Source organism: Phaethon aethereus, assembly GCF_964289735.1.
Source record: "Phaethon aethereus genome assembly, chromosome: 1".
NCBI classification, from domain to species: domain Eukaryota; kingdom Metazoa; phylum Chordata; class Aves; order Phaethontiformes; family Phaethontidae; genus Phaethon; species Phaethon aethereus.
In genome coordinates, this window is record NC_138575.1 from 69,818,705 (window position 1) to 69,834,871 (window position 16,167).

General features: G+C 40.0%; 1 protein-coding gene across 1 annotated transcript in view; it reads left to right on the top strand.

The window, feature by feature from the left end:
• Nucleotides 1-16,167, top strand: part of CACNA1C (calcium voltage-gated channel subunit alpha1 C) — a gene marked incomplete at its 5' end in the record, with an annotated part of 490,257 nt that overhangs the window by 311,325 nt on the left and 162,765 nt on the right. Inside the window, 2 exons of the mRNA XM_082008523.1 lie at nucleotides 9,109-9,270; nucleotides 11,137-11,333. Of these exons, the coding sequence (XP_081864649.1) occupies nucleotides 9,109-9,270; nucleotides 11,137-11,333 (359 nt within the window). The remainder of the gene's footprint in view (nucleotides 1-9,108; nucleotides 9,271-11,136; nucleotides 11,334-16,167) is intronic.

The window sequence follows — 16,167 nt, forward strand, 5'->3', positions numbered from 1 at the left end:
CCTATGTTAGATCTAACTGTTCTGTTGTTTGCTATAAACAGTGGCCAAGTAAAGAATTTAGGGTTGAGCCTCACCTTTGCCCTCGCAATATAGGTGAAAATTCAAACTCAAGCTTCAGCCCATCTTTTGCGTTTCACATTCCGGTGCTGAGATCATTATTTTGCTTAAAACCTTTACTTTGGACGGGGCCAAGTTCCACTCAGATTTATATTTATAGATTTCTGTATCTGTGAAGAATTTAATTTAGCTGTTCAGTTTGCAGCAGGAGAGCCTTATGACTCCCTCTTGACACCTCATTATATGTAAAAGGAAATTCAAAATAAATAAATGTTTATTTTCAGTGCATTCCAGCAATACATACACAGTCTGTACAAAAATCTTTTGAATTGTGCAAGTTCTAAAGAAAATTAGAAAGAAAGTAAATGTCAATAAAGAACCATTCTTTCGTCTGACAAATACATTTTTGTGAAAAATGAAACCATTAATTTTTCTGTCCAAACATACTGGAGCTACCTAGTGAGCTAAAGGAGGTTTTGCTTATTGTGCCAGAAGGCATTTTTTCCTCTAAAGCTATTTTATTATCTGATGCCTGCAAGCAGAGTTTTAAGTCTAATCAGATTTATAAAAATCAAAAGCAACAGTCTTAGTAGTGTGGAAAAGAAAAAAGCTGGAGTTTTAAGTATTCTGGGGTGAGACTGATTAACCACTGAATAGATGAGTCCCTAAATCCAAACTCTCTTCTCAAAACTAAGAGGCAAAGTTGTTCAGATTTTTCTGGCCACCTCTTTTCAAGGATTTTGGCATTGTATCATGCATTTTCATTAAGAGCATTTTTAGTAGTTTAAAAAGAGAAAACAAATCTTATGTGTGCATCAAGACAGTAACACAGCAGTGATCACACATCATGTGGTTTGCATAAATTCTTTTGTTACCTGATTAGGTAACTTTCTATTTTAAGGTTCTCAAAATACTCCTGAAAACCCTGTATGACAGCAATTTTTAAAACGTCATGCTATGTCTCTCCAGAGCTTAGTGCCAACCATGCCTATTAAGCACTATCCAAAGTTAAGAGGTGGAATGGGTTTCCTTCTCCAGGGCTACATAGCCTGTGTTTGTCGTATACAATGCTGCACTTCTACATAGGTAGCAATCTAAAGGGAAAGTTTTAGGGTATATCTGCTATTTTGTTGCACTTTTTCCGTCATGAGAAGGTAAAACTTAGTTAGCTCATGGTATGCTAATTATGGTAGGCCTGGAGCATTTAACCCACAAGATCAATTTTTTTCATCAATATATTTTTCTCCAAGTACTACAAGACTATAATACTATCATCCCTGGACGCGCTTTTACATTTGCAGGATCTCTGTTAACGTTTGTTACCTTGCTAGTTTTTACTTTTTCTAAACGTGTTCACAAGTGATAAGTTAGAGCATCGGGAGAAGGAGCTCAGACAACTATAAGACTCTTTATTATTTATAAGACAGAAAGGGTTATTTAGCCATGAACAAAAGGGGCTAATGTCCACTTACGTGGGGAGCTATGAGAATAAGCGGTTAAAAATAATGCTGTTCATGACCCTGAGGTTTTGGCAACTTTACGTAAACATTTGTAACCCAACAGTCATTAGTCCTCCACTTAAATGACGGTACAGTCACAACTGAGACCCAAGTGCTTTGAGCCCATTTCTGTTACCATAATGCTTTAGCAGTTACATGTGTCCATAGTTTCTTGTTTCAAAAACTACATCCTTAGGACACAGCAACGTGTGCAGTCATTCCTCAGAGCTGTGTGCAAACAGCAGTTGGCATTCCAAAACAAAGCTCTTTCATCATTATCTCAGTTCAGAGGTTACTTAACTGTTGGCCTGGGAGGGCATTATGCTCACTTGACCAGACTAATGGCAGTACAGAATTTTGACACATTCCTATACAAGTTTTCTGACTGAATCCAGTGGCACAGGACTAGACCAAAATTTGCTCATGTACTGGATCTTGAAAGACTGTTCTCTGTCACAGCTATGCATAAGCAAGAAGAAATTAAAAAAAGTGGAAGTGTGGTAGAGTATTTCACCGAGAACCGGTGCAGTCTTCTGACCAGACTGTCTTTGCTTTTACATAGCTCAGTAGGGAGAGGGGTGAATAAAAGTTCTTCCTATTTGTGATCCTTCACAGTGATTAAGTATAGATAAAACCTTTACAATGAGCCCAAGAACCATTTTCTCAAAGAGTCCATGATCATCCTGTCAGGAGAAAATCAAAGCTGATCCTTGCCAGCCTAGTAAGTGCCAGGGCTCCTGCATGCCGTTTACCTGCCTTACTTTCAAACCATCTTTAGGACTCCCTGTCTGGCAGTGAGTACTTGACCTCATCTTCCCCCCACCCCCAGCATGACTACTTTACAGCACACGGTGGTCCTTGTTCAAAACAGCCTCAAAGTCAACTTACCAAATTTCTTTTGTGGTTTTGATCAAAATAGTCTTTCTTCTCTAATGTACAATTTTCAGTAGGCACTTAGTTGGTGTTTTTATCTCCATGCTCCTTCTCTATACTCAGGTAGCTGCATGGGTGGGACAGTACACTTTTTTTTTTTTTCTTTTTTTTACATTGAAAGTCTGTAGATCTTGCCTAGGCCTCATCCTCAGCTGAACTGAGCTAGGATCAAATGGCTGGAGAACAAAATTGAACTTGTAGGAGCTACATAATGTGTTGAGGCTGGAAAGATGAGCAAGATCTTCTGATCAGCAAGCAACTTTATAAGAAAGTGAACACTTACATACTTTGAACAATAAGCTATTAAAATAGGTTAAAGCACCCCAGGAGGGGAGAGGGGTGCTTGCATGAGTGATAGTAGAGGTTTCTTCCAGCAGAGGGGCAAAGAGCCCAAGGCAGTGATTACATTTATCTAACCATCCTCCTCAGGCAGCCGAAAGCTGGGGCTGTGTGGCCACCACGCTGAGGGCAAGCTGTATTGTTTGGCTGTCTAAATTACATCACTCTGACAAGCAAAGGGTACTGAAGATGAATTGTTTCCCAAGAGAAAAGGATCCAGAAGGAAGAGCTGAGGTTTGTTGTGGCTTTTGTTTTTGTTCTGCTGTTCCTTTCTTGCCTCAAAGGATGAGGCAAGGGCGGTATTGCAAGACTTGACAAATATAAAACAATTGTGTTCACATATGTATGTGAACATTTGTATGAATTTTCTTGTGTGTGTGTGTATTTGAGTTTGAGGGGTCAATGAAAATATGGTTTGAAAATAGAGGAACGAGAACATTGGGAGCAGATGCCAAAACTTTCTTTTTCTATTTGTTCCAGCATGTGGTTTTGAATTGTATGTTTGTATATGTTTAAATGGCATTACCTACTCCAAAACAGTCACTGTTCATCTTGAAAAGTGTCTTTCCTAGTTTTTCTTTCTTTTCACTTCAGCTAGTTTTCTGTCTTGTGTCGTGTCTTTCCTTCCTATCCAAGACCTGATCTATTATTCTTGAAATAGAAATGACATCTGCAGCCCCAAGAACGCTGCACTACTCCCACAGAATTTGCTATATCTAGCAATGTGCCACTAATATTTTGAGACTCCAGCAAGACAGTAAAGGACTACCTTCCCAAATTGCTACTCTACAGTTGTCCTTAATTGAACTGTGCCATATGAGTTCCCTTTGCAACACTGGTGAAGAAAGTCCTCAATGTTTTCCCTCACAGAAAAAAAGATGTACTTACCTAAGATATTTTGCCATGACTGTGGACCATTATGTGATAAAAATGGCTGTCATTTTCCAGGCTTCCTTTAAAATTGGTATAAAACCTTTTATATTTATCAATATTTAATGTTTTTCAATTTTCTTAGACAATGCCTATGTTTATTAAATTATAAATATCCACTTTGGGGAATATTACTGGTTATATTGCTTGTGCTTTGGAAATAGAGATAACTGTAGTGGCAGTCTCTTAGTGTATCATCAGAAATAACTGTGATTTGTGGGTAGGCCTAACTTGTGGCTGGGGATGGTGCATAAACTCTACCACTTAAGAGTGGTTCCCAGAAGTGATCTTGACTCAGGCACTGTGCTGAGTCACAAATCCTCCCCTGCTTCCTCCTCGCTTGAAGAAAGTAGTAGTTTTCTTCTGATCTATATTAGCAGAATAATAATTACCTCCCACACCCTTGGCACTGGCTTATGGACAAAAATCCATATGTGTGTGTATGTATCAGGAGGCGGGGAGGTATGGATGGAGTTGAAAGTGCTCTCCTACCCCTTTTATTCCTGCTTGCTCCCAGAAGGTCATTTGTATGAGATTGTGCCTGCTCATACTCCTGGTTCAGGCAACGCCATGCTGTAGGCAAAATACGGCTCTGCAAAACCAATGAAGGAGTAGACTCAGGATACACTTTCTCTGAAGATCTGGACTACTAACATGATTAGAATAGGAAACTACTCTGTCCAGCAAACCAAGTTTGACCCAAAATTGAAGACACTTGAAAATGTGAGATAGAGCTGTGCTTGGAAAGGCCCAAATGTTTTTTCTGAGACCAACCTACCATTAGTTTCCTTGGATATGTTCCACATCACAACAATGCCAAGTGCATTTTAGCAGCTGGGTCTGGTGCACGGGGTTTTTTGTGCCATCTTGCTGAGCATTGGTCAAAATCCAAAAAAGCTTGTAAGTACACAATGGGGTACGTAGGTAATCCCATTGCTTTTAGGTGCAGACACTTACATGCTTAGAGATAAGCACATTCTTCAATAACTGCTTGAATTGATGAGACAGCAACCAGCCTCTCTCATGATTGTCTTCCTGAGAGAAAAATACAGCATCATATAATAGCTCTAAAATATCTGCAGCATCCCTAACAGTGTATGTCCCATAACTTTGAGAAAGTTGCTTGGTATAAGTTCTTTTCCTTCTCTCTTCCTCATTCCCTCTACTCTCCAGTTGTGTCCTAAACCTTTGGCTCGCCACAGTCCCCTAGAGGCTGAAAAGGGCTTGACCTGGTCTAAAAAGCAATGTTGTTCACATGTAATAAATATTTAAAACTTTTTATCAGTGTAAATAAATGCTAAATTCTGTGAGCCCAGGGAATGGCATTAACGTGTTTTGCTTACTGAAACATTTATGGAGTCAATGTCAGCCAACAGAATGCAGCCAAGAGGGGTTTTTTTAAAGGTAAACTGAAATGCTTCTAAAATAAATACTAAGAGCTGTTTAAGATCTTCAATTATTAACAGAAGAAAAATGCGGGATGAAAAACTGCAAACAATTCCTTTTGTGGCACTTTCCCTAACCTCTGTGCAGTTATCTCTTTGTTCAGCCTGGAGTGAGTTCCTCAAGGCAGATACTATGCCTTCACAGACGTCTGGAGAGTGTCTAGCACATGGAGAGAGCTTCCACGAATGAATAAGTACATTTAGAATGCCAAATATTTGAAAACCATTTATTTTTATATTTACTTGTCAGGACATCAGTTCAGGACTCTGCATGTATGGTTGGCCAATGATGGCATTGGCAGCCTCTGTAAAGCAGTGTGAAAGACATAGCTCTTCACTCTGCTGTGGGAAGGTGTTTATTGGCATCACCTACTTGAAATCCAGAGGCCAGCTTCACGATCTGATCAGGTCACCAGGCATTCTGATTTAATTATGGTTATAAGCTGCACAGTTCATTGCTAGGAGTGCAAGCCTTACCTCCACAAGGGAGAAAATGCCAAAGATGTGCAATGGTGTATTAGAGAGAGCATCAGGCAAGTGGGAAGTCTATTGCCCCTGTATTGTGAGCACCCATGTTGGGCAATTACCTATGTGTTGTAGTGTGCAAAGGTTAAAAGCATGCATGAGTTGGGAGAGAGAAGTAATTTTTTTATAGCTTCAACTGTTTTTGCTTCCTCTGCACAGGGAAAGAGCGTGTAAAAGTGTGTAAAAGTTCTCACCATTGGTTAGAAAAAGCTTTGTATCTGCATGTAAAGGAATGATTTGCTTTCTTTACCCTGATCAGATACTGACACCGGTCTGCACGTCTCGGATTTCAGAACACAGATTTGATGTGTTTTGAAGCTTATGGTTCTTTATTATAAAAGTGTTTCTGTTCTACCTACCCATGGCTCTCCCCCAGTATTTTAATCGTTCTTTATCTGCTCTCCCTGTTCTCCCCTCTTGCCACTACACTGACTTTTCTGATTGTCCAGGCCTGGTTCCTCATGCCATTCTTTGCAATCGCTATTCATGTTGCAAGCGGCTGCCTCAACTGAGAATGAAGTAACTTAGTGGCAGCAGCTATATTGCAGAAATAAGCTTGGCAGCAGTGTAGGGAGCATGGTGATATGCATATATCCCTTGCCCTTCTATAAGTACCATTCGTTACATCTTCAGAGAGGACATTTCTAAAGTTACTGCATGGTTAACTGTTTTAAACTTTTAGAAAATCTCTGAATACTTTATATAGTAATGTATGTAAGCTTGCTAATTAGCAGAATCATCTGGGTTTAAAAACAGATTGCCCTAATGGGGTACTGCACAGCACACACATCAATTCATACTAACAGTAATTCAGTAGCTCATCTCTTCTTCAAAGTTGGTTTATTATCCTCAAGAAGCTTTTCCCTAATTAAGCTAGCTGAAGCTCCTGTGAATCTTCTGGTGGTGTATGTTCCCCTTGACTGTCTAAACACTTTGTCATCTCATGTTTATGGTGCAAGCCTTTGATTTCACAAGCACTGCTTTTTTAACACAAAGGGCATTGGTTTTTTGCAGATATTATCTTCTCTGGACATCTGTAGTACACTGAAGCACTTTCATGGTGTGGGTGATAATGAAGCTACATTTAAAATGAGAGAGCTTTTTGTTCATCATTGTGTCTGTCCTCAGTCTCCTCTCAAGAGCACTGGATATATCTGATGATGAATATTAAATCAATAATAAAAATTCAGGGTAAATTACATAAAACCTGGTATTAGATCTCTTGACCTTGTAATCTTGGCTACATTTTGGATTAACAAGGCTCCTAAAATCACTAAAAATTGAGGCCTTTATTTGCTTTTGTGTAGATTTATTTGAAGCTACAAATATTTCAATCTGCAAAGTTTGTGGGTTTTTTTCAGTTTCATAGCCATCTGTAGTCTAGTATCATTGCACATTATCTGGGAGAAGGTGGGCCATTGTTTTAATTTTCTTGTGAATGTTACATTCTCGACTACTGTAAAGAATTGGAGTGATGTTGATGTGGACTGCAATTTGTTTTCTGAGTATGTTTAGAATTAGTAGATTGAATGAGGTGAGCATCTGGGGAAAAGGTTGAGTGCTTCATATAATCACAGCAATATTTTTTCCCCAGAGACATTGCTTACCCAGAGTAAGTTACCTAGAGGTAACTGAGTGAGCAGAACATCCCACTCTTGTATAGGATGAGTTTTGATCCTGTCAGTATTGTACTTCATGTAAGGATCCTTTGTGAAAACCAGAATATTTCATGCTGAATATCACCCCCTTTGGATAGTAACATGAAACATTAACAGCTAACTGAACTGACTGCAGACACCTGAAAAAAATGTTCTGACTAAAGGGATGCTAGTAGCCAGCTTTAGATTACTAGCAGGCAGTGACAAGATTAGATTACCAGCAAGGCATCTTGCTGGCCTGGCAACTGATGCCACCTTTGATTGCTTCTGCTGTGTTCCATCGTGGCTGGGGAGACATGCAAAGTCTCAGCCTTAGCTGTGAATTGACAAGTGGATTGCCTACGAATTAAAGTGCTTGTCAAGAGATGTGTCATCCTTATTAGAAAGTATTTAAATTCGTAAAAAAAAAAAAAAAAAGTAAGAAAAATGAAAATCTAAGCTCTTAGATTTTAAAAGTTAATCATTATCACAAACTCTCTTGGCAGATATATAACAGACATTTACAACTCATGATTCACATTTTTCAGAAATCACAGCTAATATCAACTTCTCTGAGAAGATGGCAGCATTTGCAGGAGACATTAATGGCTTCTGGCACTCAGTCATTGCAAAATCATGAGCTTGTAATTGTTCTGATCTAGCTATTTGTAGACTATAGAGTTATAGAGGTCTCTCAGTACTTCCAACATGAATAACTTGCCAGTGACAGTGGCTGCCGTCACTGCCACCAGTGATAATAACTTTAAGGCCTTTGTAAATGCAAATCCTTACTAAGGGCTTATGAGGTTGGCTTTGTTATTCTGGTTTTACAAATGAGAAGGAGACAGAGGCCCATGAATCTGCAGCTTGAGTCAACTTCATCTGAGGGCACAGCTGCTTAGCACTTCAGCAAACTCAGCTACAAGTCACCTTCCCTGGGCCGTTCTGGAAATATTTGGCTCGCTCACGATTAGGACACACCAGTCTCATGCCTTAACAACAGCTGTGTAATAATATTTTGTTCATACCACTTTCTGGGGACTTTGACAACCTGTTATAGAGTGATCCCTACATCTTGGGGTAAAACCAGCACTGCTGGTTCTGGTTCTCCCTCTGTTCAGACTGAAGTAAAGTGATGTGGATCTGGAGCGCAGGGAGATTCTAAGAGGGCCGGGAGCTTTCAGTCAGTATGGGTTTGGTGGTCCTTCAGGAGCTCAGGCTCAGCCTGAGACTAGCTTGACCTCTGGAGGGACCCAGAATTGGAGTAGGAGCACAACTTCAGTTTACCACCTCTCCCCATGCTCTGGGGTGTGGCTGTGTGGTATCCCAGCATTGGCTGTCTTGCATGTCTCACTGTTCTTCTTGTCCTGCCTCAGTTCTGGTTGGTTTTGTTTTTCTCATGCTTTAATTCTCCTGAATACTGTCTGGGGATCAGCTTAGGTCTGGTTTTCAAGAACAGGCAAAATAGCTAATGTGTTCCCTCATCAGGGTGGTGGTGTTTCCATGACAGGTAAGGTAATACCTGTTTTACTTTAGTCTGTTATCCAGGCTGCGATGGTAAATTTGTGAAGTGTTTGGGATCTTCTGGAGGGAGGTGATCTGTAAGTGTACATCTTTACATCATCAAGATAATGAGTTCAGGTGAAGGGGAATGAAGTAAAAATGACATATTATTGTGCAATTTATAGCCTCTCTAAATTTTATTCTCTTGCTGATAAGTGCTTCCTTCTGTTCTCTCTGCAGGTCTCCAGGTGGTTTTAAATTCAATTATCAAGGCCATGGTCCCTTTGTTGCATATTGCCCTGCTGGTGCTGTTTGTCATTATCATCTATGCCATCATTGGACTGGAGTTATTCATGGGGAAGATGCATAAGACCTGCTACCACGTGCAAGGGGGATTGATAGGTAAGGGGAACACTATATCATACATAAAAATATTTTCTGAGGGTGACTTTCTTGTTATATAATGGAGCATTTGTGCTGGCACAGGAGATAGGTGGCTGTTGCTCCCTGCTGTGTACCTGTTTGGGGTTTCACAGTGGTGGTTCCTCTGTTCTGCTTTTTGGATATGAATCACTTTTGATGTAGAGAGACTGTTTCTAACAGTGAGAGTTTAGCTTGCTCATCTTGGGCACACGGTTGTTGTCCTGTCTGTAAAGGCTACAGGAAAATCTGTCAACTCCTGCTGAACACAGTAGTGGGCTTTTTAATGTGGACCTGTGGCACTACAAGTCAGCCTTTCTTTAACAAATCTCCCAGAGGCTCAAGTAACTTTAAAGTAGTGATGAATTCACCACTAGCAGACTGAGCTGCAAATGAGATGGCATCATGGAAATGAACAACTCTTATATCTAATTATTAATCTTGTACACAAATACATCTTCATTTTAAACCAATCATTGTAAAGCAATACCTAATTGAGGCCCAGTACCTTTTTTTTTTTTTAATCATGGGCTGTAACTGTGGTTAGAAGTGCAGCTAATATGAAAACAAAATTATATTAATGGGAAGAATCTTTTCACACCAAATCCATCAGGAAAGAACTTTTAAATTATTTACAGAAAGAAATATTCAAATTTCAAAATACTTCAATTGTATTGTCACTCACTCATCTAACCACCTGCTCTTTTTGGTTTGATTTATGCAACTTGAAGAGCAGTGATTCCCCGTGTGGTAGTGGGTGCCAATGTCTAGGACCCAGTTCAGCTTGTAACCAAGAAAATGTTGTACAGCAGGAAATTGTTTCAGAAGTTCTGTATTTTCTGCTTTTATAACATTGGTGGATTTCATTTTCTGGAAATGATGCTAAGATTATGATGAATTATCAGTCTGGTTTACATCTTCAAAATGTATATATCTTTGTACTGTCTGTAATTATTATACATTACAGCATCTAACTCTAATCTTGCTATTTCTGGCATGCTTTAATGATCAGAATGTGATCAGAACTTTAGGAAGTTTTTTGCCATATAAGATGGGAAACATGATTACAGTCTCCCACACACATGCATACCTGCATCTGTTATAAATGTAGCAATAGGCACTGAAATCCATCTATTTAAAAAATCCTATTGCAGGAATTTTTGTGTTTATAGAAGTGTTTTCTATAGCATTTTGCATATACCACAGCGTCTAGGCAGGATTTTTCTATGGGTTCTCGGATCTTTGGAAACACCTGTACAGAATAAGGGGTGGATAATCAACCAATAGAGCCTTATAGATCTTCTGAGTGCCATTGGGCTATTGATAAAATGTCACACAGCTTCTAAACTCCAAAAGAGCAGAGCTCCAGAGACCCTCTGCTGTAATTTAGCAGTAGCCCAGAACCATATCAACCTATCTCCAGAGCACTGAAGCCTGTCTGCTGCAGGGGCTCAGGCTCCTTCAACAGAGTGCCACTCAGTGCTGCAGTTCCCTTCCAGGATTAACCCAGATGCCAGGTGACTGCAGTATGAAAACACCAGTCATAACACGCAGCCTGAAGAAATGTAATAGGCTTGACCTAATGTTCCCTCTCATGTTGAAAGACATTTCAGTTTTGACTGCAAAATTTGACAGCTTGGCCATTATTTCTACACAAAGAAAGCGAAACACAACAAAATATCCCTCTGCTCATTAAAATAAATACAGTTTCTTGTGTATTCCTAGAGAAAGTTGTCAAATTCACTGCAAAACGTATTTGTCAAAATCAGATATCCTTCACTCACTCATCAGTGTGTCAAGTAGCAATTAGCTCTCTTCATCTCTGTTTTCTCCCTCCTCTCCTTTAAGATACGCCTGCAGAAGATGATCCGTCTCCCTGTGCCCCCCAGTCTGCACATGGGCGGCAGTGTCAGAATGGCACCGAGTGCAAGGCAGGCTGGGAGGGACCTAAGCACGGCATTACGAACTTTGACAATTTTGCTTTTGCCATGCTGACAGTGTTTCAGTGCATCACGATGGAGGGCTGGACAGATGTACTGTACTGGGTACGTATCCGAAAATGATAAGCTGAAAGGCCTGCTCATGTGTTCCAGCTATGTTGAAACTTTGGGGCTTTAGCTTTTTTGCTTGTTATATATAGTGAAGGCATGATTGCTAGCATGGAGCTTTAATTAACTCAGAATATTAGTGGGTAAAATTGAAGGGTTTATCTGGTGCAGTTAAATCAAATGTAAATGTTGACTTTCCATTGATATTTTAATATTCAAAGATGGCATGTGGTTTATTGGTTTGAAGATTTGCAATGTACCTTTGTTGAGCAGAATGTCATGTAAAGATCCTCTCTGCAGGAGTGAAATATCTCATATATCTCCAGATTACTGATGTAGAAGTATTTGTGACAGATAACTGCGTGCTCTACCCATGGCATTAATGTTACAAAGCTACTACGCTGATCAGCTCATAGGTTTTATAAGAAAGGCCTCACAAATCCTTTTTCATGCCAGCACTACTCCAGATTATGACTTTTATCATTATAATATTAGAACAAGTTCTCCTAACTCTGATATTGGTATCAATCATGTTTACACGTTTAGCCAAAACATGATATTATCTTTAAATCATAGAATTATAGAATTGTTTAGGTTGGAAAAGACCTTTAAGATCATCAGGTCCAACCATCACTGCTAAGTCCACGACTAAACCATGTCCCTAAGCACCACATCTACATGTTTTTTAAATACCTCCAGGTATGATGATTCAACTACTTCCCTGGGCAACCTGTTCCAATGCTTGACAACCCCTTCAGTGAAGAAATTTTTCTCATATCCTGTCTAAATCTTCCCTGGCATAACTTGAGGCTGTTTCTTCTTGTCTTATTGCTTGTTACTTGGGAGGAGAGACTGACACCCACCTCGCTGCAACCCCCTTTCAGGTAGTTGTAGAGAGCAATAAGGTCTCCTCTCAGCCTCCTCTTCTCCAGGCTAAACAACCCCAGTTCCCTCAGCCGCTCCTCATAAGACTTGTGCTCCAAACCCTTCAATAACTTCGTTGCCCTTCTCTGGACACGCTCCAGCACCTCAGTGTCCTTCTTGTAGTGAGGGGCCCAAAACTGAACACAGTATGCTAGGTGTGGCCTCACCAGTGCCAAGTTCTGGAGCACAATCACTTCCCTACTCCTGCTGGCCACACTATTTCTGATACAGGCCAGGATGCTGTTGGCCTTCTTGGCCACCTGGGCATGCTGCCGGCTCATGTTCAGCCGGCTGTCAACCAGCACCCCCAGGTCCTTTTCTGCCAGGCAGCTCTCCAGCCACTCTTCCCCAAGCCTGTAGCATTGCATGGGGTTGTTGTGGCCGAAGTGCAGGACCTGGCATTTGGCCTTATTAAACCTCACACAGTTGGCCTCAGCCCATTGATCCACCTTGTCCAGATACCTCTGAAGAGCCTTCCTTCCCTCCAGCAGGTCAACACTTCCACCCAACTTAGTGTCATCTGAAAACTTACTGAGGGTGCACTCGATCCTCTCGTGCATTGATAAAGATATTGAACAAGACTGGCCCCAAGACTGAGCCCTGGGGCACACTGCTTGTAACCGGCCACCAACTGGGTTTAACTCCATTCACCACAACTCTTTGGGCAGTCTCGTCTTGTCCTTTACCCTAATTCTGGAAGTTTCAATAGCTTTAGTTTCTACCTTGTAATTCTTAGTGTTGGGAAATTCAGTGGCAATACAATTATACTATAGGAGCGAAAATCAGATTTAGCCTTCACCTATAAACCAGATATAAACATGTTTCTGGATTCAGCTCTTGCCATCAACTTTTGCAGCAATATGTTATGGTCCAGGAATTTAATTCACATACAGGTCAATCCTGTCTCTATAAGGCTGATCTGAATTATGACTAACTTTGAAGACTGGCGTATTATAACACTTGGTTCTCCAACATGGTAGGATTTCCGGTGTAAATAAAACGTGCTACAGTGCACAATGGAATTTAACTCAAGAACACTCAAAGCACACAAAAGGATAATCTGGACTGAAGCAGCTTGCGCTGTTAATCAACATCAGCTTCTCTCTTACACATGAGCCTGCAGCTGCATTCTACCCACCAGTGAGTTAGAGTTTACAAGATTTCCCTTTGAAGATACAGCTTATCTGCAATAGATATTCTCTGTGTGAAACAGCTAGTAGTTCTCTCTTTATCCTCGTAAATTTAGATTAGAATTGTGACTCTAGCTTCCTTCTAGTGCCTGAGATAAAGGGCAGGGATCAAACCACAAGAGGAGTCTGGGTCTCAGAGCACAAAAATTGCCTTTGCTTGAAAAGAGGGTATAGATTAATAAAATAATAAAGAAGAACGGAAGTTAAGTCAGAAAAGGAACTGTGCAAAAGTACTCCACTGCTCAACTATGGCTATCTATAATATACCTGTCTTTTTATCACATTTAGCTCACATTCTTCCACTCTTTGTGTGATTCAGAGGATTTATAGGTAGTTCAGGGGAATTAGAAGAGAGAGAAAGATACCAGAAATAAACATGAAAATAGCTTTGGCAGTGTATACCATTTAGTATTGTGAAACCTATCCACAAGTTATCAACGTTTTCTCCAAAGACACGTGTTATGAGAGACCCTGCCGATCCCCACACTTTTGGGTCCATGCGTCATTTGCATGACTGGATGTGAATCATTCAGAACTCAGTTATCAGTTATCTCATAACAGGAGCCAAAAGCATATACTCACTTCTGAATGATTTTCTACCATGACTGCTGCAGATGGCCTGATTTTTTTTATGGCGTCCCTGCAGCAACCTGGATTTTAGCTGTTGGCTTTTGTTTGGTATTCAGCTAGCTTTTTTCACTGATTTCCTGAGCTGTTCTTTTTTCTTTAGAGGCAGAACTGAGACCTGAAATTAATATAGATTGATGGTCATTATTTTTAGGGGCATCCATATAGTTAGACTTTTAGGTTATGGCTTTTATAGAATACTTGCTTTGGAAACAAAAGAAGTATTTGTCATCATCCGTTCCCAGTTATTCCTAGACAAGACTACAAAAGATAAGAGTTAGCACTGCAGATAAAACTTCAGTAACTGAGGAATAGGAACCTTAGTTCATAAAGAAAATAAAATATCATCTATGTTTAAAGGCCATGAACGACAAAGTTTGAGTAAATACCTGAACACCTGTGCTGACAGACATACTCTGTTAAGCTGCTGTAAACAATCCTAAGAGTACTGTTGTCCCATATGACTTTTTGCCTCTTTGTGTTATATTGACAAAGTGGATAGAGGTCAGGTCTGATCAGTGTTTGCCATATGGTAAAAAGGTATCTGAGATGCAATGCGTATTTCCTTCTGCAGAGAGGCCTGTGCTAGGCTGGGGGCAGATGTTGACTGGGCAATTACTACAGGGCATACCTATGAGAAGCACTGTGGCTTTAATATTTATATGTAGAAACGGTCTCTAAACATTCACACTGTATTTTTATATGCGGGTTTTTCAAACCATATCTATTGTGGTTTATACAGTAAGATTTATAGTCCATGAAAAGGGCATTCTAGCTTAAGCTAGGCAGATCAAAAGGAAGAGTACTTCTGGATAATAAAGAATAGAAAAGATGCAACATTTCAATTTCTGAGAGTGGAGGAAGAATTTTAGTATGTGGGGTAGGATATAAATATAATTCTACTCCCTGGCCTTTGCCTTTTCAGACAAGGAAGAGTGGACTTGTCGTAGACAATCCATTGGGGGCTGCATCTTCACAGGAATGCAGAGGTAGAAGGCTATTGCTTCTCAAGTAGATAACACTTTGAAAGATCTCCTGGATCTACAGTGAAGTCATGGAAATTAAAAATCGCTTTATTAGGAAATAAATTTGCACAACTAATTAAATTAGAAATCCAAACTTAAAGATCCCCTCTCTCCAACTACATCCTGAGATAGAGAGTTGGTTGTCCCTTTTGCACTGAAAGGAAAGTACAGATTAAAGAATGGTGTAAGAAAATGTTGCCTGCAAATCAGACAGTTTTGTAGCGCAAAATTTTAGGTGATGATTTTGAGAGGTCCTTCCTTAAACTTAATGATATAAACTAATGGTTTAATATTAAAAGTGCTGAGCATTCAAAGTTGAAGCAGACTGTTAGGTCTTTAGCTCCTCTGCAATTCAGGGTAGATACCAAAGCTTGAATCCTGTGTCCTGCTGAGGTCAATGGCAAAATTCCAATTAATTTCAAAAGGTCAGGATCTCACCTTCTGTTTTGTAACAGGTCATGCTTTTGAGATTTTCCACATGCAGTCATGTGTACGACAAGAGGGTTTACAGATGCCTAATTGGGTCCTTGGTGTCTGTTGTGTTAGACTTCCAAGGACATATATGTGGATGTAGGGAGTTTTCTTTGTTCCCTCCTTAAATCTGAAAATAAAAGCCTGACCTAAACCTCAGCAGAAAAACAGATAAAGCTCTAGGCTGAATTCCTTGGCTGGAAATGTTTAGACAATGGAGAAATTCTCTTGGTTTTAACTCTTCTATAAGTGCTTTTCAATTATATCTTCCTATTTTCTGAAAAATAGCTTCTGAAAGGTACCTAGATCTCTGTATTCCTCTCAGTGGGAATGGAGGGAGCTTAGTACATTTCAGCATGTTGCCCTGAATAATATACTAGTAATTTCATGAAACCTATGTCTATCTTGTGCCACACTTTGCAAGCTTAAACCTGCATGTATAAAAGTTATAAAGCTGTGTGACACTTCCACAAGCCCTGGACTCCTAATCCACTTAGTAGCTCTTCAAATTTTACATTGTTTCCTGCTTCCTTCTTCATGCTTCCCCTCATGCCTCCTCTAGCTTTTCACCTCTGTTAGTGAAGCCTGTCTCCC